The sequence below is a fragment of the Euwallacea similis genome, chromosome 7, assembly GCF_039881205.1.
Source record: "Euwallacea similis isolate ESF13 chromosome 7, ESF131.1, whole genome shotgun sequence".
In the NCBI taxonomy this organism is placed as follows: Eukaryota; Metazoa; Arthropoda; class Insecta; order Coleoptera; family Curculionidae; genus Euwallacea; species Euwallacea similis.
Window position 1 is genome coordinate 4,121,718 of NC_089615.1, and position 27,365 is coordinate 4,149,082.

Genomic DNA, 27,365 nt, shown 5'->3' on the forward strand with positions numbered 1-27,365 from the left:
TTGGCACTAATTGAATTTTAGTACATTTTGCATTAGAGTGAATTTTCTTTCGTATTCTGCTCTAACTGTTCTGGAGGTATTTGCAGCATACTTTGTTCTAAACTTATTTTGTCATTACTATCAGAGATAGTATACTTCTAAAAAATCTCACCTACTGATAAAACTGACTTCCTTAGGAAGCTGAAGCTGTTGCTGCTGTAGCAGATATTGAGGCGCAGTAGATCTGCTAATATTGGAAACAGAAAAAGGTCAATATCTTAAAAAATATTCATTTTAGAAAGCAAGTTACTAAGGTCTTTTGTAGAAAATTAAGCTAGTTTTAACTTCATTTATAAATATATACAGTGTTCTAAAAATGAGTTTCTTTTTTTTTTATTATCTTTACAACGCGTTGTTCAATTGTATTTCTAGTATCACCATCGCAACCAACCCAAGAAAATACAACTCTTTCCAATTTCAACTAAGCACTTATTTCTACTAATAACAATGTTAACCATGGTGAACACTTAATTTGGAACAACCAGTATATCTAGATATCTGAAATATATATTTATGTATACAGTATATTTCACGATACTAGCGATATGAAGGAGTGTATGCTTCCGCACGCCTCCATTTATAGTATATAAAAAACGAAGTAAACATAGTGGACATCAGCTGTCGTACTGCATGAGTTCTGCAATGTTATCGACTTGCTTTATTTAAAAAAAATAATACATATCATTATCGATATCGTATTTGTAATTTTTTTTGAACTTATAGAATTGTATTTTCTTCACTTGCTATCGAAACTTTGGAATAATTTTATCTTCCACATATTGTTAGAATAGTGAATAAAAATATAATAAAATGAAAATTTTCGCAATTTTAAAAATAGCCTTCGTAATCAAACAATTTTATTCAGGACAATTCTCAGAAGGGATTGTCATTCGTTTTTTTAGTAAATTTTGATAATTAGTCCGTTACTAATGCTGATACAGTGCGTCGTGTCATTCAAAATTTCGAAACGATTGAATATATTTAACCCCTGCATCATAAACGCCCCCCACAAGATAATAATGAAAGGTGAGAGCAGGAAATTTTGATTTGTGTCAATTATGAGGAAAATTCTGATCAGTCCCTCAAGGAAACAGCGAACCAATTAGATGTATCACGTGGAATCACCCAGAGTTTTGAGGAAAAACAGGTATAATTCATACAAGGTGCAAAAAATGAACAAAATTTTTCCTGAAGACGGCTGTTTTTTTTGTAAAACAATGATGGAAAGGGCAAATGATGAAAATTTCATCAAAAACATCCCTTTTATGGATGAATCGACCTTTCCATTATTGGGTCACGCTAATCCAGCCATCATTCATTATTGGTCAAGGGAAAATTTGCACAAAATGTACAATACACGAACCCAATATCCTTAAAAACTTAATGTCTGAGCAGATATTTTAGATAATCATATAATTGATCCGTTTTTCATTAAACATGCTTTGAACGGATTGAGGTACCTCGACCTACTCCAGACACAAATTATTTCGGCAATCTAACAATTAGGAGTTAAATTAGGAAATGTATAGTTTCAGCAAGATGGTTATCCCACCCACAATGCCATTAGAGAATGTCTTGAGGGACATTTTCGAAACAAAATGATAAGTGGATGGGGTAACATTTTGTGGCCAGAAAGATCCCCTGATTTAACTCTTGTAGACTTTTTTGGTATGGGTTTATATTAAATCTACAATTTACAGATTTGAGGATGATAGAACTAACAATTTCAATGAGTTACGAATTAAAATTTGAAATTCCATGCAAACGTGCGGCGGAATTTTTATGACCGGTTCGGTTACCGTTATGCCCAAAAAGAGGGCCAATTTGAGTATTTAATTTAGTTTTGGTTTTTATTTTAATTTCCATTGATCAAATGTTTTTTGATTTTTTGTTTATTTCTAGAATTTTATTTTGTTTCATGCTTAAGAAAGATTATTTGAAAAAAATGTGATAGCAAACGTTAAACAACAATCATGGCTGTGTAAAGGCAAGTCGGAAATGTTGCAGAACTTATGCAGTACGTCAGCTGATTTCCGCTATGTTTATTATAAATGGAGGTGAACGGAAGCATACACTCCTTCATATCGCTAGTGTCGTGAAATATACTGTATATATAAACATACATATGTAAGCTATAAATATACATAGATAATACAATTAAATGAGAAATAAACTGATCGAGAGAATCCTTCTTTTTCAGCTCATTTTTCAGAACAAACTTATGATTAAATCAATGTTTCTAATCATTTTGATGATATTCGATAACTTTGCCTTTTTGCCATTTCCGTATAAAACAATACTATTCTCAAATTTTGGGTAGCTTTATCCACCTAGAAAATATTTGCACACTTTCAAAGAAAAATCTCCCATAATTTGCAAGTTTTGAAAAATGTGATTTATTCATGTAATTTGGTCGGCATTGATATTATTACAAGCATACGTGCCATGTCTGTAGATAATTTTCTTCGTAAATCCGGGAAAACAGTGAAGCTTTCATATTTTTACATCCCAAAAAGTTAATGAAAACTTTATCAACTTGATCCATCTTGATAAAAGTGAGCAGGATTACCTTTAGTGAAGGCATTTTTAAAGAACAAGAACACTTTTTCGTTATTAAAAATGCTAAACTTTTGATGTTTTTTATTACATTAAAGTTCATATGTATATGAAAAAAAATCCTTTGAACTTTCATTAGTGAAGAGTTTTTGCAAGAGTCATTGCCCCCTTTTCTGCTTCCAGGGTCAGAGATAAACGCACTAGTAGCAATAAAATAATTGCAAAATAGAAAAACATTTTTCCATCTGAAAACAAGAATCAACAAAATAAATTACATCCGTTTTCCGTTTAATTTGCCCTCTTTTATTTGTAAGCCTCCTTCTGCTAATAACTACCTATGCAGCTATAAATCAAAACTTTATGGCACCTCCAGTGATAATAACAAACGAGATATGTTAATAACAATTATTATTATCTTAAAACCGACAAAATTTAGTTTTATTGTTGCATTACTGGTAAAATACTTCCTCGGTTTAATAGAAATACCGAATCATTAACCTTTGAGTTTTTCTTTCGTGCCAACGTCCTCGAGCCACGTTCAATAAAAGCTAAAAGATCAGGGCTTTCCCCCATTAATAACAAGTATATTACGTCAAATGGGTTTTTCTTTTTAATTATTGTATGAATCGGAACAAGTGGTGACGTATAATCCACCACGGTTCATTCAAAATCGCTACAAAAGAGGTACAATGCACTCCCTGCGTAGTTTTAATTAGTTCTGCCTGGCTACTTGATGATGGAAAAGGGAAGGGTAGATTGAATTAGAAGCTTGATGGTGGTTATACGAAACTTTTCATTAGATATTAAGCGGAATCTATTTCTGCGAAATATTGCCATTCAGCCTACACGTGCCGTGGCATATTTATTTGATGCATCAAGAAAGGAAAAATAACGAATTACATACTTTTATTTCTTCTGGACGTTTGGGCACTAAAGGCCTTTGAAAACATATAAAATGTGAAAGGAAAATTTTTGTATATTCAGTCCGAAGAGGGAGATAGGAGGGGAAGGCAACATTTCCGGAATTTAAATTCGTTACATTTTTGCTTAAGAATGCACGAGGTTCGCGTGGGTTGATGTTATTGCCAATTTAAAACATATCAATTTAGAAAGAAAGGTCCTCAGCATGGCCCGCTTCCAAACAATGTTTTATGCATGATTTGCCCAAGATTTTCAAGTATTAATGCAGCTTTCTGTTTGTTTCAGCCACGGAGAAGACTTAATCGTTACCCCTTTCGCACAAGTTCTTGCCAGTTTGCGAAGCGTCCGCAACAATTTTCAATGTCTCACAAATGTACCGTCAAACAAGTAAGTATTGATTTCCTTTTAGATATATCGGTAAGGCAGAATGATTGTACTTTCTAATGATGATGAAAATTAAAATAAGAAGTTGTTATGGATCGAGCTAAAAGTGTATGAAACACTTTCCAGCACATATCTCCAAATCTGACTGAGATCGTTAGATAAAGCAAACCTTAGCAAACATTCATAACTGCTAATTTTATAAAAATCTCAACATCTCCAGAAGCGATTGACATTGTCAGCGATCTTAGAAACCAAAAATATATAGAGTGTCCCATTAAAAAATATTAATTGCTTACTTTTGAAGGAAGTAAAACAAATTCTAGAAAAAAAAACGAAGGGCTTTTCCGTATAAACACCTCAATATCCCTAACAGCGGTGGAGATTATTATACTATGTAAAGAAGATCCCTCCTCTTTAATACCTCTTTACCGCATGAAGCATTAAATTAGTTCATCAAAAAGTTATTTATGTAATAAGTACGTAATGTAAGGTATCGTGGGGCGAGTGAGTTTACGGCTCACGTCGCGAGTAAGGCTATTAATGGATCAGTCAAAATTTAAATACCTCCAAAACGCCTCACTAAAATATATCACCTATTAAGAGAAATTTACGTATGTCAGACAGTATTCAGTTATTGTTAGATCCACACTAAATACATATGTTGCCTGCCTTATTCTTCTGGGATTACAAGTATACGTGCATGAATCACTTTATCGCCGCAAGACTGAATCATAAAGAGCCTTTTATAAGCAAAGCTGACATAAATATTTTTATATCTCGACAGGCTCTTGAGATCGTTATAGGAAACGTAGGGATAAAATTTTGTCGAATTGAGAAGGGGAGAAACCGTAATTTTTTATTCATTGAGCCTCAAGTTCTGAACACATAAACCAATCTCTCATTTCTCTCAAAATGCATAATTTTCAAACGATAAATTAAATAAAATTCTTAAAATTTGGTTAAACGATATATTCGACTAAAACATTAACTTGTAACGTTTTCGTCTGGCAAATGTTTCCTCTCTTTTTCTATTCGCCATTTCCTACACATAAGCCCCAAGGGTCTTCCATTACATGCATAAATGTCATTTACATAAAATCCGTTCACGATTTTCCGTTTCACGTGGAAAAGACAATGCCAAGTACATCAGTAGTTCCCTCGTTCCGCAAAGGAAGAGTCCTCTACTTATTGAAATTTTCTAATGGAACTGGAATTATCCTAATGGAAATTTGTGGAAAAAGTTCGTTCCGTAGGAAGTTTGATCTTGCTTCGGGATTTTATGCACCGACGGGGAAATTGCCCGAGATTTATGTTTTAGTTGGGAAAATTATTAATGAATTTATAAGCAGATGTGCGTTGAGAGTTTTCAAATTCCAATTTCATTTTGTGGCTAGGTAGCAGTAAACTATCTCGATGGTAAATTAACTAGAGGCAGTTTTTGAAAACTCGTAGCACAGCGTTAATCCATTTGGTAACGCGATTATTATGACTCAATAACTATGTGTTCGGGCTATGTGGAACACAACGAGGCTGAATCCGGTATTCGAGATAGAAACTATATTGTCAAGAGATATGAGCACAAAGGGCCGCTGCTTATTGTTCGGATTGCTGCATTGCGAATGGGATTTCAATATGTATTCATGTTCTAACATTGCCAGGAACGAGCATTATAATCGTTGTGTCAAACGAGTTACTCGTGGGGATTACACGATTATTAGTAATCACTTCCTAATTAAGTTTCATGCAATATGGTTTGGCGAAATGAAGCGTTTTTATTTACAGGTCTCGACGATCTTCGGGAGCCGCTGCTGTGACCACACCCCAGCCTCGGAATTTAAATCCAGGAGGTAATTATACTCACTTCCATTTCATCCAAATAACACGTTATGCCCACACAGTTTGCAGCTGAATTGCAAAAAAGAAAAAACAAAAAAGAGAAAATAATCGAAATTTTCCCTATTGTATGTGATCGACTGGAGCTGAGCTGAACTGGTGAGGGCTAATGTGCTCGAAACAGGCACTTTAGCCCTCACCATCGTACGGTCCTTTGCGGTGCTTCAGTTGATGGCACATTAATGTAATGATTTTTTCTGGTTCTTTCACTGGACGAGAGTTATTTGCCTAAATCAATTTATCACTGCTAATTATTCTCTCTTGTGCTGTTTTAGTAAACAGCTGGCATTCGCTTCTTCATTAAAACGGAATTTTTGTATGTGGGAATATTCATAATCCTTTTAATTTGATATGACCTGATTGCACGGTACATTACACGTCCCACGTGCACACTCTTCACCTTTGGTGTAACGAACGAAAACACAAATATTTAGCATATATCCCGTTTATACACATAGATGGCTCTTCGTATTAATTAGTAGGCCACATTTGCAATTCTGAACTCCCTTCTCGTGTTAGATTATTTACAAATTTATACGGCCCTAGAGTGTATACCGCTGTTTAGCTGCACGTGGAAGTAGTTCTATGTGATACTTGGGACTGATTAAAAAACTGAGTTTTTGACTACATTCATTCAAACAGTTTAAATTAAAAATAATGTTCCTATTTTCATACCTAAAAGAGGCTTCGTGGGTGGGAAGGAGTACTTTATGGGACAATTTGGTGGAATTACATTTCGCACTGTTTAAAAATATAAAAAGCTTACCCAAAAATACACTCAAACCAAAATGATTTCACTTGTTTGTCCGAACTGCGGTTCGAATGGTTCGGGCAATCTCTGGTTCGTGTCGAAAAAATCTACATTTTTCTGACCTTTCAGACGAGGCTTACATGAAGCTAGCCATGGAAACCATGGAGGAACTCGATTGGTGCCTGGACCAATTGGAAACTATTCAGACACACCGATCTGTATCAGATATGGCGTCATTAAAGGTAAGTTAACCACACGAGTTACAGCCTTGCAAATGCAACATCAACAGGTTTGTTACATTAACCGGCAGTTCCATAATAAATGTGAAATTTTGGGGGAGGCAGAAGTATTGCATACACGCATTATGAGCAAATTCAATTTAAGGTTACAAACTTTCTGAAATCTATTTAGGCAAAACCTGACTCGCAGTATAATTGGATTGAAACTAACAAATACTTGAAAGGTCTTCGCTACACGCCAGCTAAAGCTGTTAGAAAAGTTTGGGGAAGTTGGATAAGTGGGAAATGTAACGTTGTCTGAGTTAATGTCTTCACGCGGTGCGAATTTCTAATTCAAAACGACCTACTATAGATTATAGAAATGAGAATTTTCCCTCTATGCATATAAGAAAATAGAAGCGAATTTTTTCTCGTTTTTCAGTTCATTTCAGTTTCGGAATCTTGACAGATTGGTGGATACACATAAATTAGCTGCAGGTATAAATCGATTTTCAATGTGATGGACTCTCCTGAACAGAAAATTAGTTTTCATCTATTTTTTCCGGACTTTATTCCCAAAACTTAGTTCTTCTGTTGCAGACACAGGTCCTGCAAAATGCTCTTGAAAACCAGTCAAAATATAAACAATTTCAATATTGAAAAGAGTGACTTTTTGCTTAATCCGCAATAGCGGCTCCGTGCAAGATCGAAAGCTCCTAATATTAAAAGTAATAACCCTCATAATTGAACATATCGCTCACGTGACAAGAATGTATCACGCTACAATTGGCTGGATGCAAAGAGTAAACACAGCCGATGTATCGAATTTGCATCACCATGCATTAATGAAAAAGTATGCGTTAATGGAGGTCGTTAATGAATTATTTTGTATACTTTACAAGAAGCGAAGGGTATACACGGGACGTTGAAATGAAACACCAGCTTTCGGGCTCGCTAATAGTCCACTGTATTAGTTACAACGTTGCGAATGGATTCATTTCGACTTCGAAGCTTACAAAAACATTGTGATATTTTACAAATATAGTATGTTCAACGTTCAGATTTATACGCAAAGAATAACATTGTAGTTTGACTTTTTTGGCTTTTTAAAATATAAAAATTCTAACAAGAACCATTCTGTGCAGGAGAAAGCATAGTAAAATAATTATTAAAATTTTTTTGCTTGAAAAAAGTCCAAGAAAGGAAATAAAGGCAATTGGGAAAATTGCAATTGAAAAATCAATTGAGGAAATTTAAGAAACTTATATTTTTCGAACTAATTTTCTGGAAGGGATGAGCTTTCTTTTAATTTTAAGCGGCGTCTTGTTCAAAATCAAAATGTGGAAATCTACAAGATTCCAACGGTGAGCAGTGAATTCAAATGCCCTGGCGTAAGGTCTTTTAGATTTCATGAACCAGATAAATAAATAAACAATTAGAGAATTGTTTAAAGTCGATAACAACATTAATGTTACTTTCTGTTTAAAGTCTGCCGGTTGCACAGCTGTTTACCCTGCTGAATGCATTCGTAAGTCGCAGTATTCAGGTAAATAAAAAGAAATATGCAGGTAAAAAGATCGGATCATGGAAATTTTTGCAAGCTCGATCCTGACCTTGAACAGAGCAGTTTTAAGACAACCTATTTTGAATTGCCATACTTGACTTAATTATATCAACATAAATCAACCCACGTTTGGGACAACTCTTAACAATAGGAGCAAAGTTCGTGTGTTTTATATTAGCTAGACGATAATAGGGTTTTATTATTTAATGCGTTGTTGACTTAAAAACCTGGAATATGGCGTACGTGCCACAATGCTGGAGGCAAATTTCTCTTTTCATTTTATATCTTAAAAGTGGAAATAACTCGACAAGGTGTGGACTACTATATTGCTTGGAGAAAATGCAAATTAGAAATAGCGGCAACTTGAATAGCAGAATCAGTTATTCTCCATCGTGCGAATTCTCTCGTCAGGCTCTATCGATACTCTGGAATCTGTAAACATGTGCGTACGTGACGCTCTACATGAGTATGTTGGCCTAATCTGAAAAGCGTGTTTTTATTTTTATACAAATTACAATATTATTTCCCCAAGATCGCTTGGAAATCGGGGTTAGAATAAACTATTTATTCGGATCGGAGGACTTCGATTTCAAAGGAATCCAATGTTTTTCAATCAGCTTTTGAATGCTTTGTTATACTTTTTGTATAACTAGACAACCAAGTATAGAGCGTATTATGCAGGAGGAAAATGAAGCATTGTGCTTCTAATAATAAAGGTTGATATTTTGTTATGTCTCTTACAGAAGCGCAATCTGAAGATAACCCCTGTGAACTTTAGATTTTACGTCTACATATTTCTGGCATAATTTTTTAATGATGTCGGCCTCTGATTCTTTCTTTGTTTCCAGTCCTGAAACGTGTGCATGTGGAGCTACATTTTTGGTCAGTTGCGACCTGTGCTTGGATGCATCATCATAAACTTTGCATCAAGGTTATCGGATATTAATAGTAATACTCTTGAACTTTGATTCTTCTGCAACTTAAAGCTCAAAATTAATTCCTCAATATTCCTACAAGTAATCATCCAGATTAATCACAATCAGCAGTCTCATATTTTTATGCAAACGTGTCTATTGAATTTACATGGCAGATCACGTTTTCTAGTAAAACGAGATTATGTATGTGATAAATCAACGTCTTTATAACCTTAGGAAATTCCATTCATAATTTCAGCTTAATTATAAATTTTCGTAGATTACTCGTTGATTTAAGGTGTCACAGGCAAGGATGTAAATATTGAATCGATGGTTGCTCATCACACAGACGATTCATGCCAAAAAGTTTGATTCAAAAGGGTAACAGAAGCTTTAGCAATTTCACTTTCACATTCAAGACATCATTGAATAATTGTTCAATTCTCACAAAGATCCCACGATTTTTCAACAAATTACGTATAAGGTAATAAGAGCCTAAGCTTTCACTCTGTCGCAGCCGCATCAGAATCAATAGAACTATTCATACTATAAGAAGCATGAATTAGTCTCCTACTCGGTACCTAAAAAGGTTGGAAATGGATAAAGCAGTTTTGGTTAATATTTTACTGGAATTTTCGAGTCCTTTAGTGTAAGTTATACCATTGAGTTTGCACTGTTTGAGTCCTTGAATATTCTTGATTAAAATCCCGAATTTTCCAATTTCTTATCTGAAAGCCCGGAGCTTACTAAGACGATTATTTCTCAAAACTAATCTCAAACTTTTGTTTCTCTAGTTATAGTTAAATTATTAAACTAAAAACTGAAATTTCCAAGAGCTATTGTGAATTCTTAGAGGCCTCTTAGATTAAGTTTTGAAGAAGTGGAACTGAAAAAAAGTACAATATCAAAGCTAAAACGGTTCAACCGATAGGACATATTTCGCCACTGATTTTTTTCTAAATCGAAAACCGCAAATATCATTTAGTTTCAAAATATACAAAAAACAGGTGAATATATATTCAGAGGTGTAAGTTCAGTACGTTCAAGATCGTGCTTGTCCAATAATTGTGTTTTATTTACGTCACCACTTGTTACAGGGTGGTCCACTTTGTACTAAGACTTGACCAAATGGCAGACCGAGTATTTTTGTAGTACAGGGTATGGCAATTTTATTTATTTCCATTTCTTCCTACTAACTCCTACAAGTTGTGAGATATTTAGCTCAAAGTGTCATATGGTTCTTTATCGTCTATGCACCCCTAGCGCGATGAATGCGAATGACATTTCTCGTAGATTCTAAACTATCTGAATTTCTGTTCATTATTCTACTTTGACATCCTTGGTTGACATGTGTGTTACACAATTTTCCTTCTTTGTTAAACCTATGAATTATAGTTAAACGGAATAATTTCACCCTAGAACTAAGTTTGGACACTTTGATACCATCGAGGCCCCGCCAGTTTTGTTTTCTGCCAAGTTTTCGAAAACTAGGTCGAACCTAATATTATAAGCTTCTCAATATAATATACTTAATTATCTTAACTGTTACATAACCGCCTCCTTTTAAACTAAAATAATCTCTACTGAATGAGATAACACTGAAACATGTGTTAGATAATTTCAGCAATTAATTACAGCAGAAAACAATGCTGTAAATTAATTAGTGTATCCTCCAACTATTTCATGTAGTCGTTGTAAAAGTTAAACTTTGCAGATAAATCATAAACTTTGAGGAAATTTTATAAATCGCAGATTAAATGATAAAAACGGGAAGGAATTCAGCTTTCGAACAACAAAATTAACTCTTAAGGTGCGCCTGACAGACGGGTAATTTACAACCCTGTTGATCTGGTTTTCCGAAATGAGTGAACGAACTCGGGATTTTCGGCTAATCTATCATTGTTTTTCTCATATAATAGCTCTAGAATCTAATGAGCGTGGAAGTAAGACTGCGTATCAGAAGTTCTAATGAAAAACAACACTGTTATTTATTGAGGTATTTCTAGCCCGCTCAGTAAAGTGAATGAAAATCTGCTGGATAGTGTTACAGCGAAAACAATGTAGTTTTATTGGGATATTAAAAACGCACTTATCTTTATGGGGTGCAGGCAATAACACAATGGGTCGTAAAGATGTCAAATAGTCTTCAACTGGAAGGTCTTTTTACATGTTTTACTAAGGATTTAACCTAGTTTTAAAAATGGCTATTGTGTCTCCACAGTTTATTGTTTCAAAAGCTAGAAAATTAACAGACATTTTGGCTTTTTTCTAAAATGTTTAAAACATTTGAAAGCATTTTCTTTCAATTTGACAAAATCGGTCTAAATTCTACGAGAATACACAAACACAAAGCGAGTTATGTTAGTGAAGGTATATCTCTTAGCACACGCGTACAGGGTGGCCCACGTAAAAACGAACGTCAGCGGGATCTTGGAAAGGGTAAGAGAGGGCGAAGCTGAATAAATGAAAAACGAGTTTCGAATTCTCCTGTAGTACACGCAGCAAAATCTCATCTAAAAAAAATCGTATTTTATTCCGCTCTATAACGCGATACTTTTTTCCAAAAAAAAACGGACTGTTGCGAATACTGAGTAGCACACGCTTAGGGCGGTAAATCTTCTCTCCGCCCGTTTTTACCTAGTTGACTCACATATGTATGTGGACAGCGAATCAAAATAATTCAATCTCATGGAAATAAGATTCTGCAACAAAGTAAGGCGCTCTATAAAACCGGAATCGTGAAACAGCGATTTCAGTTTATCCCACAATTCTTCTGCACTGCTTGTTTCCTTAATGTGTGCATACAACGAAGCAAGAATCTATTGTTAGAGTTAGTTTGGGTCTGACTTTTGCCACTTTACCACTGTCGATTTCTATCCCCTCCAAATAGCCATTCAAGCTGGCAACGACCATAAAACTCGCAAATGCAAAAACTGATCACTCAATAAAGTTTTCACGACTTTTCATCTTCGACACCCTGGTAACGTAATTTTCCGCCATGCTTCTTCCACTCCAAGAAATACGATTGCACTTTTTCAACAAGTTGACGGACTGATTTCACATTTGTCTCCCATTTTGAGGTATTGAGTATCTATTTTTATAACGGCCAGGTAAAATCCAAACAGGGTTATCCAAATAGTATACCCATCGTATTGTAAAACTGGAAGGTTGTTTAGATAACCCTGTACGTTCAAACAATAAAACCGATATCCCCATTTATTATCCTGAATAACCTTGCGTTTCGACCTACTTCTGATCAAATCGACTATTTCCAATAAGGCGAAAGCAAGGTTTCCAGCAAAATCTGGGTTTCTGTTCAACATCCTTTTAGCCAATAACTTAAAGTACCTGTTCTGCGGTCTGTATAGTTTGGTAACTATCAGTGTGTTTGCCAATCCAGGGAAATGTGGATATGTGAGGCCATTAGGTGGATTACAGGTTTCAAAGTAGTCTTCAAGTTACATAGTTAAGTCAATGCCACATTTTAAACCAATGAGTTATTTTTCTTCTTGTCCTGATTGCCATCTTTAATAAATAGAGGAAAACCTTCTCTGTAGATTAAATATTTATACGATTTTTGAGGCAGAGAATGAAGGAACGAGGTAAACATCGAATTTTTATATCCAATCGAAATACATCAACGAACTTCCGACTTTATTCTAAAAACAACCATCATTTGCAACCTTGTGTGGGATGTGATTTATTATTTTTTACACAAAATGTCGCTTATAAGTATAGTTTTTATTTTTTCAATGATAACTGTGATTAAAAAAAAAACATCTCTCTGAAACGTGTCGGATTCGGGTATATGAAGATATTGGTTCACAAGGTATTTAAAGGGTAAGTCATAAAAGAACCGACACAGAACGTATGTATAGGGGACCTAAAAATGTCACGATTTATTGAATTTTTTTTTCATGATTGATAGTTGAGGATATATTGAATAGATATGTAGATATTGAAGTTGCCTTATAATTTTTTAAAAAACGGCATATTTCGGTAATGCATCATCACAGCGCAACCAAATTTGGAAAACATTTTATTCTTATCAATATCTTCAATTGGTTGAAATATGAAATCGATACATGCTCAATAAGGCTTGGATTAGGGATAAGGTGAGGTTTAAAGAATTGAGATTTTTTTATCTGTAAAGCAACTAACAAATTGACAATATCATTTAATAGCAAATTTAATTCTAAAATTTTTATTTCCTTTTAAAGTTTGTCTAAAACCTCATCATTTTTGATAAAATCACTGTCTTTTAAGATAGAACCAAGCCAAAAAAGAAATTTAAAGGGATTATCAGTCAAATGTAATGTAATGTAATGTAATGATGTAATGCGACATTTAGGATAACTGTCACTTACATAACTTTGGCAAATCACAAATATGTCACTGCGTCGTTTTTGACTGGTAATCTCTTTAAATCCCCTTAAATTTGGTGTTATTCTATCCTACAAAACTGTGATTTTATCAAAAATGATAAGGTTTTCGATAATTTTAAAGGAAAATGACAGTTTTAAAATTACCATTTGCTATTAAATGGTGTTGTCCACTTATTAGTTGCTTTACAGATAAAAAAATACTAATTCTTTTAAACTTTATCTTACCCCTAATTCAATTCTTATAGAGCATCAATTGATTTCACATTTTTACTAACTAAAGATGTTGATAAAAATAAAACATGTTCCAATGACGATGGTGCATTAGTAAAATATGCTATTTTTGAGAAATTTGCAAGTCAACTTTGGAGATCAATATCTTCTCAACTATCAACCGTAAAAAAAAAAGAACTAACAAATCGTCATATTTTGAGGTCCTCTACACGTATTTGCTCTGTGTCGGTCCCATTACGAGTCACTGTGTATAGTCATTGAGAACGAACTTTTCAACCACAACAGTCAGAATTTCAGTCCATTTTTCAAACCTCATGGAGGTTTTCAGCTTCAAAATATCTCAGTCTACAAACTTCTGATTTCCTAACTCTTCGCCAGATCTATTAAATGAGAAAAAACCTCCTTAATAGCTTAAAGTATTCTCCTCAAATCTCCAAACCAACATGATTTTCAACCTCCTAGTGTCTGGGATTTAGCATTTTTCCAAATAAATGTCGCTTCTCGATTCAGTGCTAAATCATTAAATGATAATTGCACCTTTCTCAAAAGAAACTCATCTAAAGTTTTTTTCCCTATTCGCTGTTCTTGTGCCATGCTGTGAATTCATAAAAAATATATATTTCCTATACAAGTTGACGTGAAGACTTTTACCGGATTTAATGGAGCGATTTATGATTAAGGGACCGAATTTCTATCTTATTAAAACTTTGGCAATTTCCTGAGTCAAATTTCGAAGAGACATGTTTTTCTTAATTAATTGCTCGATTGAGAAGGAGGAAAAACAAGAAATTTGCGCGCCGTCAGTAAAACCATATGTTACAAAAATCAAGAAATTTAGATAATTTTAGATCATTACCTAGAATGCTTTCAGAGAATTGCGAGCAATAGGTTGCGTTGCCAAAAGTGTGTCCTCAAATCTCAGCTTGTATACATTATATCATTCAGTACTTAGAAGACCCTGAAAGTTAAAATTAAAATTTCGAAGAAATCGTTTTTAGGGTCACACAAAAGATCACAATCTTTAACTAGAGAAAACCATTGCTTGTTAGGATTAATCTAATCCATTTCTAGTAGAGAGTTTATCACGGATATTCTCTATCATGCTCCATTTTCAAGGTTTAGGTACTTATTATAAGGCACACACGTGCCTAATGATAAATGTGTCAAGATAAAATTCATATGTGTTGCATTTCATTTTTTTGCGAATCTCGATGACTTGGTTAATCTTTGTAATTATTATATTCAAGTTGACCATAAATTTAGCTTATCTTCATAACGTAATTAACGTAGTATCATTATCCTAAGTACCGGTATCTAAGGAATGCATTTCTTATGCCTTATAATGAACTCGTTTGAGTTATTGGGCAGGAAGCAGGATTAGTTTAAAGTACAGTGTTCGATTAAAAGTATTAACTAATCTGCCATATCACCGACGACTTGATATAGGGCGTCCCATGACGTGGGGTCATGGGACGTATAAATAACCATTTTTTTTTTGGAAATTTTATTTAAACGTACGAGTGCAAGTACGAATTTCCCACCTTATTAAATACGGATTACTTAATGAATCATTTCCTCTCTAGAACTCCGTTATACCTCGATCAATAAGTAGAACTAAATTATTAACGGTTGGCAGCTCGAATTATTTGAACCTAACGGATTGCTTTCCCCTGAGAAAGATCTTGGTCTCTAATGCTCAAAGCCCAATTTCCAATCGTCTTAAGATGTTTTATTTACTGAGATTTCGGACAGGTTGAACTTGATTTCCACAGAAGGAAGCGCATCTAACAAGCTATAAAGACCTTTTCAAATATGCAGGAGAGATCTGGAATTTCCAGTCATCGTTAACGTCCACTTTTCTCCTTAATGGCGAGCTAAAGATTCCTTTAGATGAGATGTTGCATTCCCTTTAAGATCAGATTTTATTGACAAATCCACCCTTTTGTGAGGGATAAAGGAGAAAAAGTCTCGTCAAAGAATTTAAATTAGACGACAATTTTGTAACTCCTCGTAACGACGTAGTTTGAGAAGTAAACTTCGTTGGCGCTTCTTTTTCCCCTTCAGGCAAAATTTCTATCGATCGAACTTTGTATCAAAATCACTCGAAGCTGCTCTGGAAGGAAATTACGAAATAATAACAAGGATTTAATGGGTTGCGTTGACATGGGTAAGATTATTTTAAGGCCATCTCTCAAGTTATAATGACTCCCAAATTTAATTGCTTTGAGTACTAATAAACCAAACTCCACGAATCTATTTATAGATAGTCACGTTACCCTAAAAGAAATGCTTTAAATATTAACGGGGATGGGTAAATACGAAGAACGTTCCTACTGTACGTGTCTGGCCCATTGTGTCTGCTAACAGCGATTCGAAGTTTCCAATGAAAGCATTATGTGCAGCTGACAACCCCTTTAAAGTTTAATATGGAGGCCGCAGTTCGTTGTCTAATGTAACATGAACTTGTTAACTGCGAAACTCGCAAATGCGAACAGGAGCAGCGAACACGTGCCGTTGTTCTCAGTTTTTGGAGCCTTCTAGGAAGATCTTTGAAGATAATTATCCGTGAGGTAAATTGGTACTAGAACCTTTGGCCGATACGGACAAGTAAAAACAACAGGATAACAAATATTTTGGAAATTTTAGTAGAGATGTCTTAGTGTCTCTTTAAATTCGCTTAACAGTTTCTAGGAAGTTCAAATAATCCATCATTAATATCCAAATATTACGAAGTCCTCCGATAAATTGCTTTTCGCAATTTGCTCTTTCAAGTCATACTGGACTGCTCTATGATACTCCATGCATTGGTCCAGACTTACGTTAAAAATCAACATTTGCGGTATTAAAAATACGCAGTTTCAGCCAATTTCAAGTATTTGATCTGGGTTTCAACGTCTCATTTGTTCGAACATTTTTCAATTTATCCATCAAACGATACCACTTTTTTACTACTCTTTTAAAACTGATTACCTTTATTGGATCCAACGCCATATACCGGATGTATTTTTAAAAACTTACCACCCCCCAGATTTCTAAAAGAGCAAACTAAAATTAAAAATGCTGAGACACGTCGCCCTTAAAATAGATGGAAAAGCCGAAGAGCAAAACAAGTTTTCATCCCCCATTGACAATATCCCAGGGATAGCAACCTCTTCGTTTTTTTAAATAGAGAATATGAGTCAAGTAACACATTATTTTAAAGATCCTCAAATTCTTTAAACAATCATACCAAAATTTTGATTTTTTAATTCAAATTTTGTTGGAAAATAGGGTAATTCCGTGAAATTATCAAAAAAAGAACGAACAAGAAAGGACGCCCAATGTTGAATGAGGATTTATTATATTTCCAACAGGAAAGTGGCTACCCAAATTATATTTTATCGGTTGAATAGTTTCTTGACAGTAATTTTCCTAATAGATGGATTAGCAGAAGAGGAACCACCGAGTGGCCAACTAGATCTCCCGACCTTATACCTCTCGACCTCTTCCTTTGGGGATACCTTAAAACCGTGAATTGCGCTACCCCTATACAGAATGCTCAAGTATTACATCGAAGAATTGTAGAAACTCTTAACATTCCACAACAAATATTTGAAGAAGTGCGACGAGAGTTTGAAGAACATTTATATTATTGAATGGAGAATTATGGAATACATTTCGTACATATCTTGAAAAATTAAGAATTATAAAAAAATTTTAATTAAAAAAACAAAATTTTGGCATGGTGGTTTAGAGAATTTGAGTTTAAAATGATGTGCCACTTAAAACATGTTTCCTGTTAAAAAAAAAGCGAAGAGCTTGCCAACCCTGCCATGTTGTCGAACGGGTAGAACTTTTTTCATTCTTCGTCTTCCTCCTTCATTTTATGGTCGACATATTTCAGTGTTTTTATCTTTATTTTACAATTCTAGGAATATGAGGGGAGGCAAGTTTTTAAAAATACACCCGATATAATCCCTCTACGTTTCAAGTTAAAAATCTTGAAACGAAACAAAACAAGTGGAAAAACTCAATTCTTAAATATCATATCAATCAGTGCTTTCAAAAAAATAACAAGATGTTCGATTGAGTATCGGCTTCTGAAAATTGCGCTATTAAAATCTCTATTCCTCTGACGTCAATGGGAGAATTGTTTTTATAAGTCGGATTATCCATAAACAAGGTAATAATTTGTATTGGTGAAGTTGTAAATCTTGCCGCACCTCCTAATTTAATTGAATTCCATGATTTAAATCCTGGCGGTGGTAAGGATTCTGGAGGTGCATTCACCATTTCTTTACCAGCTCCATTACGCTGGAAATGAACAGTACTACCATGCATTATGTTCATTGTAATACCTTACGTGTACGCATGTAATTCAATAGTTATTTAATTTGGAATGAAAATCGCATTTTATACTATTATTCCAACCTGGTTAGAGGTAGTTGGATTGTTTCCAAGCCATAATGCGATTTTACGTTTTAATGCAAACAATAATAATATGTAATTATGGGGAATGGTTTTAGAAAAGCAAACTATTGATGACGATAACCTCACAGTGAATGAGGTCAGTTGACGTTAAACTTAGAGTTATAAAAACTTTATTTTAGTGTGTGAATTTTCAAATTCGTTAAGTACGCAACTGAGCTAATAACAGTTGGTACTTAGTTTAATATGCATAAAATCAATTGTGCTACTTTGTAAAGTTTTGTAGAGAGGAACTTCTTTTAATTTGAAACATTTTTCGGTAAAGGGTTCAGCCCCTAACGTGTTTCAGTGTGAGAGGTCAATTGACAATCTCTCTCTTTTTTTGCGAGCAAAATATTTGCAACTTTACTAATCCAGTTATCTTTATTTTCAGGTAAGGAACCAACTGGCATTCCTACTGGAATAAGGTAATTTTAATTCTTTTAAATAATCTCGCCAAGACAAGACAGACATTATATAATAATAGTTAGGCATACATTGGAAGTATGCAAATTTAATAATACGACATTCTATTTATTTAGAAAATCTGCAAGTTTATATAAAATTTCAAAATTTCTTAATAATTTTAAAGAAAATTAAAAACTATTCAGACCAGAATGAAATGGGTCAGTAATTTATATTGTGGATATCAGAAAGTCAACTCTAAGGATTTGTAAAGCCAGAAATGCAGATGAAAAAAACTCTGGGTGAAGAAAAATAATTGTACATCTAATTTCTGAATCAAAACTTCTGAGGTTTACAAATGTTGATATAGGGAAGTTGTAAGCCTTTTCAGGCAAATGCGAAAGATATCTAGGCACCAAAAGGTGTTTTACAGCTGAGCGGCACAACTCGAACCGTACAGTAAATTTCGGAAAAAATATGTATGAAATTCATCAGAAAATGCTATTTTATATAACCGTGTCGTACTGCGGGAGTTCGTTTCGTTTATGGTCACATAAATAACTAATCCTAATTTAATTTTTTAACATTTTAGCGCTCGCATAACTTGAAAAATGAGATAACATTATTTTTAAATATTGCCCAAAAAATTTTTGCCTGGTGAAATTTTGCATGTCATGAATCATCGGTGGGATGTTTCATATTTCACGATGAATGGCTTTTTATTGGGAAATATCAAAGAGTCGTTAACCAATTTAGCAACCAGGACATGCAACGTCGTGAAGGTGTTAGTGGTTTTCCTGCAAACATTGGCACGGTTTTACCGTTCCAATAAATAATAATTGCAGTAATGGATTTATTCAACATCATAAATTGTTGTCATTAACAATTTAAAACGACTTGGGAAAATTCGCATTTTAATGCGAGGTGTACTATGTACCCCACGGGTGACCCTAATGTTACAAAATCGCCCTGAGTGAGGACCAATTAGATGACTAGTGGTAATGTTTCATTGGGATATCCTCAACATACTTTTGAATCATTTACTTTTACTGAGTATTTTTCACATATGTCGATTTTTTTCAGTGAATAATTTTAAGAGTTAAAAACGTTTCTCATTTCGCACAAAATGTGTACGTGACAATGCTATAGTAGGCAAATCACCTTAAAGCTGTTTAATAAGGATGACACAGTTTAATGTAATTTAGGTGTTTAGAGTCAGTTATTTGTTTGTTAATAAAATCACAGGCTGGTAGGGTGATGAAACTATAATTGCATCTCGACGATTCAATTTAGAGGCTGAGACACGTGCTAATCCTTAGTTTAAAAATTGCAGAAATAAGTCGCTTTCTCCGGCAGTTTTAAATTCATAATAAATCTTTCCAAGAAATACTACAGATTGGTTAAATCTTTTTACTCGGATGTCTAAAAACAAATTTATCACGTCGGGAAATTCGTGCCGGTCATAGAGACCAAAAATTCCCATTGTTCATGGCGTTTCCCCTCAAATTTAAATAGTCTTCCGAAATTGCTCCTTCATTCATGGAATGTTTAAAGCACTACCTAACTCTCTTTAAAGTTTACAAAAACTAAGTTCCATTCACTAAAACTTTGCAGGTAATACCGGGAATAAATAAAACACTATTTAACCCATAAAACTCAGTATACACATAAACAAAAGGTAAATTACGTTGAAAGGATGATAGATCGCCCATTCTTGTTCCGGGCTGGCACTTGTAATTTTATCCATTTTTCCCGATTTTCGTGCGTCAGAGAATGTAAAGAAACACGCAATTCTGAATTACTTTTAATGTGGGCGTTTATTAAGCAAGACCTTAATAAACCTTTTGAGAGGAAGCCATTATACCTGTTTTCATGTTGCAAATTCGGTTACTGGGGATTTGCTATTTGTTTGATATCACTTTTGTGTTTCTACTTATTGAAAGGAAAGAAAGAATAGCACAGATATTATTTATATGAATAATCTTTGAATATCCTCGAGATCGAAGACAATGGCTGACTGGTACAGTATGTGATGGGGACTTTACCGTCGGGTTGTCCATAGAAGCATCGCATATTTTTCCGTTAAGTGAGATTAACTACCTTGTTATTTGGATCTGCCAGTTTGCGACTCACTCTCTAAACGAGAATGATCCATTGTTGAAGTGACGAAAAATGGATCGTTTGCAACAATATCGTACGTAAAAGATTTTGAACCAAGTGAAATGAGCTATCCCAAAACACTCCAAAAGTGGATATTTCTCAAAGAAAAGTTATGTTATTCATCTCTTGGGATTACAAAGGTGTGTTGTATTTTGAACTCCTTCCAAGGGACCAAACAATTGAATCGAGTAGTATGTACCGTTATCAAGTGGATAAATTGAGTAAAGAAATCAAGAAAAAGCGGCCAGGATTGGTAACTCGTAAATGTAGTTTGTTTGATCAAGGTAATGCTAAACCACACACAAGTTTGACCAATCGCCAAAAGCTGTTACAACTTAAATGGAATGTTTAGCCACATCCACCCTATTCTCCAGACTTAGCACCATCGGATTATCATCTGTATCCATCGCGGCAAAATGCGCTTAATGGAAAAACCTTCGGGACTCATACAGATGTAAAAACGTATTTGGGCTAGCTTTTTGTCGGAAAAAAATTTAATTTCTACTAGTCCGGGATCATGAAATTGCCCCGAAGATGGAGACATGTTATCGAACATAATGGGCAATACATAATTTAATAAAATTATCATTTTTAGTGAAAAAAAATTGTTTTTCATTTACATTAAAAAATACGCAATAACTTTGTGGACAACCCGTAAAGAAAGTAAAGGTTTTAGTTAAATTGGACAAATTAATAAAAATGCAATAACCCTAGAATTGATGATAAAGCCATTAAATGTGTCCCATTAAACTGTACAGTTCCATGAAAAATTTTATAACGAGGCGGAAAACATTTGCATCCCACATTTGCAATTTCAACGAAAACCTAAGGACAATTAATTTATTTTTTATTATGCATGCATCATAATAGATCGTTTTCGTGCATTCAACGGTCGATTATGATGCATATAACATATGGATGTCTAAATACCTTTACAAATTCATAACACTTTTTGACGCCTAAAAGCGTCAATTAATTGTACTATTACTGGAATTTTAACGAAAAAATATTACTAAATACTTTTATATTATCATACACTAGTATTTTAATGATAATAGAAATCAAATAGAGGCATATTGATGAACATTGTATTGCGTAATAACATTTTCGTATGGAGATAATTGCTGCTAGTTTTTTACAAATTCATATATAACAAGTGTTTGAAAGTAGAACAATTAACTGCATATATGTATTGACATAATCTCTTTAGTTGACTTTAAACATTTCTTTAACACATTATAATAGCATTGTTATTAAGTACATTAAACTTTTGTCCAAAATGGTTTAGACATGGTATTTGTATTTAAGAATATAACGAATTTGAATAATTCATTTCCAGTGATGAAAAATGGATTTTGATTTTATATCGATATTAAAAAACAATTTACTGACTCAATATCACTACTCTAAAAAATAATAATACGAATAAACACGAATGGTGGTTTGCTCCACTATGGTGATAACACCCTGGATTACATTGTACATAGAAACAAACCACCCGTCAACAGTTAAAACAAAAAGACAAACAACAAGTAACTTGTACTGAAATACAACCTGATGAGTACAACACCTGATCTACACTAAACGTACCACACCTTGTTAAACATCCATGAGTACATTGGCTGACGCATGTAGAAAGTGAAGAGAACCATCCTTATTGTAACTGAGATTAAGCACATATTAATATTTTCTCAGAATGTATAATTTAAGTACATTTTAAGTCTTTGTAAAAACATTTCCAATTTTGTCAGATTCGTTGGTAGAACAAACAATTTAATACTTTCAACGTGACTTTAAATCCGTTTGAAAACGAAGAATATCACACTATAGAAAGGCCACAAAAATATGTAATTAACTCTCTTGGATTTGAAAATTCTACAGGTTTTTAAGCTCTAAATCTATCGATAAATAAATCCCTGCCCCACAACATTTAATAGAGTTGCAGTGACTTTCTCTCTTTTACAGGGAAAAATTTAATTTCTCGCACAAGCTGCCTACATCTAAAATTGGATCAACTACCCAAGTCAAAAAGCCAGGAATTGCACAAAAGAAACGTTAATTTCTGCTTTTAATTTTTAATTCCTCTGGACAGGGTAGTTAAAAGAGGTTGAACACGCAGATTATAATGGAATGTGCTTTCGTATCAACTCATCTAAATCCTTACAAAAGTCCACTCTCTTGTGATTTCACTCTTCGATTTCAGCCCATCATCAACAGTCGGGATACTACTGAAAAAAATATTTGGGACAATAGAAAATGCTTTAAACTTCAATTTTCCTTTTCTCCTTTATCTTTAGTAAGTTACTTTCTCTTTCATGATTATTAATATTTATACAACCTTTTCTAAGTTGGATGCGCACTATTGGTAACTTTTTTATTATTATAGATACAAAGTCGGTTAAGTTAGCAAACTTGTAGCATTTTTTGAGCTCACTAAGGGGGTGAAAATGAAAAAACAATTGAATGTAGCATTTAGAAAAAATGAGGAAAATGTATTTTTTAATGGAACACCCTGAATATTTTTTACTTTAACGTTTGCAAATTACCAACACAACAAAAAGGCCATATTGGCCTAAAATTGGAATTAACCGAATTATCGGCACATTTTTCTTTAGACTAGTTAGTTGTGTATGGCTACGAAATAAGATTCAATTTTACTTTTTTCATTTTATTTAAGCAACAAAAACAATAAAACAACCTACATTAAATGTACAAACACCTCACCGTGTTGTTCAATGCATTTTCGGGCGTTCTTTATTACGCGGTTTGTAGCTTTTAGAACTGTTCTGCCATTCATGAATCTTATATTGCCTGTAATGCTACTTCAAAGCTCAGCCAGGTTCGCATATCTTCTTTTATAGACTTCGTCCTCGACCTAAGCCCAAAAGTAAAAGTCTAATGGAGTCTAATGGAGTCTATGTCAGTAGGTCTTGGGTGCTAACGTATCAGACCATTTGCAATTCATCTATTAGGGAAAAAACTTTGCAATAACACTCTGACTTCGTGAAACTAATGAGGGGAAGTTCCATCTTGTTGGAAATATACTTAGTTACGCCCTTCTAAGTCGACATCATTTAAATATGTTTCTAGGAATTCTGACAACATATCAATGTATCTCCTCCCTATTAAAGTGCATTCATAGAAAATTGGCTCAATTATTTGTCTGCCTATTAGACCACACCAAACATTGATATTAAATTGTATTTAAAGATTTCTGGGATGAACAATAAATAATTTTTTCTTAGACCAATAGTGCATGTTTTTAGGATTAAACATTCCTTTATTTGAAAAATTAGCTTCAGAGTTTCACAAAATGCACCTTAAGAAGTTTTAATTTTTCTTATACATATCTACAATCCATTGGCAAAAGATTAGCCTCCTTTCAGTGTCACCATGTGGTACCAGTGTTTATACCGGTAAATATTTAAAGGATATAAATTTAAATGTTTCTTTTTTAATTTTGTTAATTGTACATAACTTTAGACCACTGTCTTTTGCTAAATCTCTGATTGAACTATTTTTATACGCTAACACTTTTACTTCTTCATTTATAATAAACTGTTTTCGAGTTCTAGTTTTTGCAAAGAGTCTTCTATTTCTCTTAAATTTTCTGTACAATTTTTGGAAACACCTTCTCTCTGGTTGATTACGCTCAGAATGCATTTGGTCATATTATTCCTATGCTCGGAAACTATTTTTTCTCGACACAAGATACGTCTCTAACATGTCGTGTTTTTCTATATGAGTAAACGCTATTTCGCAATATTAATAACTTAACTAATTGACCTGTCCGAAGCAATAAGGAAAATACAGTTCTTTTAAATAATAATTATAACTTCAAATTTAAATCACATTCAATACGTTAATTTATTAGCTTGCTTTTTTTGACATCAGATTAACTTATATTAACGCATGGAATGAAGTTTTTATTTTATTGTTAGACGTACACAACGAACTGGTCTGAAAGAAAAATGTGCTGATAATTCGGTTATTTTCAATTTCAGGCCGGTAAGGCCTTTTTTGTTGTCGTTGTGATTTGCGAACGTTAAAGTAAAAAATATACAGGGTGTTCCATTATAAAAATGCATTTTCCTAATTTTTTTTTTTAAATGCCATATTCAATTGTTTTTCTGTTTTCACCCTCTTAATCGGCGGCAAAATGCTACAACTTTATTAATTTAACCGATTTTGTATCTGTAATAATAAAAAGTTACCGGCGGTGCGCACTCAACTTAGAACAGGCTGTTTATATACCTATATATTTTTTATTGTCATTGAACCTCCCTCGAGGGAGCTGCAGTGGTTCAAATCCCCGAAGAAAAATTGTTAAATTGCTTTTACTGTAACTAACTAGTAGCTACAACTAAGATTAACTGCGAAACATAATAATTAAATTAATCTCTTATTCGGTCTTTCAATGGCACAACTCTCTTCCTCTTTATGTATTTATTGCCATTTCCACAGGGTCTATCGCATTTTTCCATTGTTCCTGACGTCACAACTTCAGGAAATATCTCTTGCAAATTTAGACGTCATCACCTAACAATGGTCCACACTAATTTCAGTCAAAGCAAGACCTATATGTCCGCCAATTAGCGCTATTAATTAATGCACAACAATGAAATATCTACGATAATAATAATCGCTCGTAATATTCAATTGTTGCACGTGATAAAGACATTAACTCTTGCACAGCATACGTCAGTGATATCTTATTAAAAAAAATAAGTGTCTTAGCGATTAAAATACCTAATTAGATATGTATAAATTTTTTAACAATGATGAAAGATTTGTTGTTAATTTGGTCAGCTTGTTATTGCACTGAATGTAATAGAATATCGGCAAATCGTGTTGCGGAAAACGAGCAAAATAACGATTCAGATCGTGTTCTTATTTTCAGTTAACATGTGTAGATGATTCGATTAAATCAGGTTTATATTGTATGCGTAACTCAAGGAAACGTAAGGCCAGAGTTGAGCAATAAAACCGCATTAAATAAAATGAAACAAATAAAAAGGAAGCTCAAAGAATTTTTTTTCTTGGCGTGCTAAAATTTAGCAATTCTCTTTTCGACGCTCAAATCAAGCCGTAATGTAACTGTCATCAGTAATTAGCTCAAAGAAATGGATACAGCCCTGTTTTTTACAACTTTCTTCTCCCTAGTTCGCAAGTTGAACCCTAATCCATGGCGGCGAAATCGCAGGAAGTGACGTCACCATAACCACTTACATTTTTTTACGCACGGATTGCGCCGGCGCATAACAAATATCTGGCGACAAACTGACGTCATAAAAATAACAGTACATGACGACAAAACAATTTTAGTCGAATCCTGACAATTGTTTGCTACAATTACCGGTTGTGTCCTTCACTAAATCAGTGGTCTCGCCTTTTTCCATATACATATATGTATATTCGGTGTCTATATAACTTTTAAGTTCGACTGCCCAGTCTTCGTGTTTCAACATGACATCAAATTTTTGAGAATATCTCCGGAAGTGTTCGGAATTTTGCCCGGATCTTAAAGCAGGGGCTAAATGAGAACTAAATTGCACACAGTTACCTTAATTTTATCGATCTTGTATTTGTTGTAATTTAAAAGATCCTCGTACATTTTCGCGAATTTAGAGCATCCTGTTTATCCAGTGCTTTCAGTTTAATTCAGCCCTAAAATATCGGGCTAAAACTTAAAATTAAAGAAGTAGGTTTAAAAATATACGTATTATTGGAATTTAAGTTTGTTAGAGTTCTTCTAACAGTATAATATAGTTGAAGTAGTTTCAGTTTCTTGCTGTAACAATTTGGTCAAAAACTTCAACATTACAGCTCAGGAAGCATCATCTAAAGATTTCTATAAATAAAATACCTTGAAACAATATGCATGCCGACAAAGAACATGAATGTGATTTAATGAGATGCTCAAATAAATTAACCGCAATTATCTTTAACGTAATTTACGGTTATTACGTTAAGACGTAACAGCCGCTTTGTAAAGGCTTGACGATGACCATCTACACAGCGAAGCCCATTACACTTGTTACCTTGTCCATTTAAAGGTAATCAATTTCTATTTAAGGCAATTTAAGGGGGATTACATTTTTATAAACATATCTCCTATTGTTCTATTAGGTATATCATTACAATGTAACGAAAATAAGAAATTGCACTATAGAATGAATTTTACATGGCGCGTATAGTTGTTTCTTAAGCTTTCCATATGCAGTGTGCTTCTTCCATATCTAGACAAATTCTAGGGGACCAGTCTATCTCATTTTAAGTAAAAAAAGGTCATATAAGCATAGCTTCGCAAAAAAAGATCGGGGTGGAGAGATGAGGCGAAAACCCAGGGAGAGATAAAATCGATATTCCAAATTTGGGTTAAATATCTCAAAAATTAGTTATTAAAAATATGAACATTTTTGTAAATTATGTATATCAATAACGAAGCGAACTTTTTGTCTTAAATTGAGTTGAACATTTATATCTTAGAATTAATTA

At 33.8% G+C, this 27,365-nt stretch overlaps 1 protein-coding gene across 15 annotated transcripts in view; it reads left to right on the forward strand.

Moving 5' to 3' along the window:
- Positions 1 to 27,365, forward strand: part of dnc (phosphodiesterase dunce) — a 338,757-nt gene that overhangs the window by 260,525 nt on the left and 50,867 nt on the right. For all 15 annotated transcript variants that reach the window (XM_066391533.1, XM_066391535.1, XM_066391541.1 and 12 more), the window contains 3 exons: positions 3,802 to 3,903; positions 5,683 to 5,747; positions 6,674 to 6,786. In XM_066391533.1, coding sequence (XP_066247630.1) covers positions 3,802 to 3,903; positions 5,683 to 5,747; positions 6,674 to 6,786 — 280 coding nt within the window. The remainder of the gene's footprint in view (positions 1 to 3,801; positions 3,904 to 5,682; positions 5,748 to 6,673; positions 6,787 to 27,365) is intronic.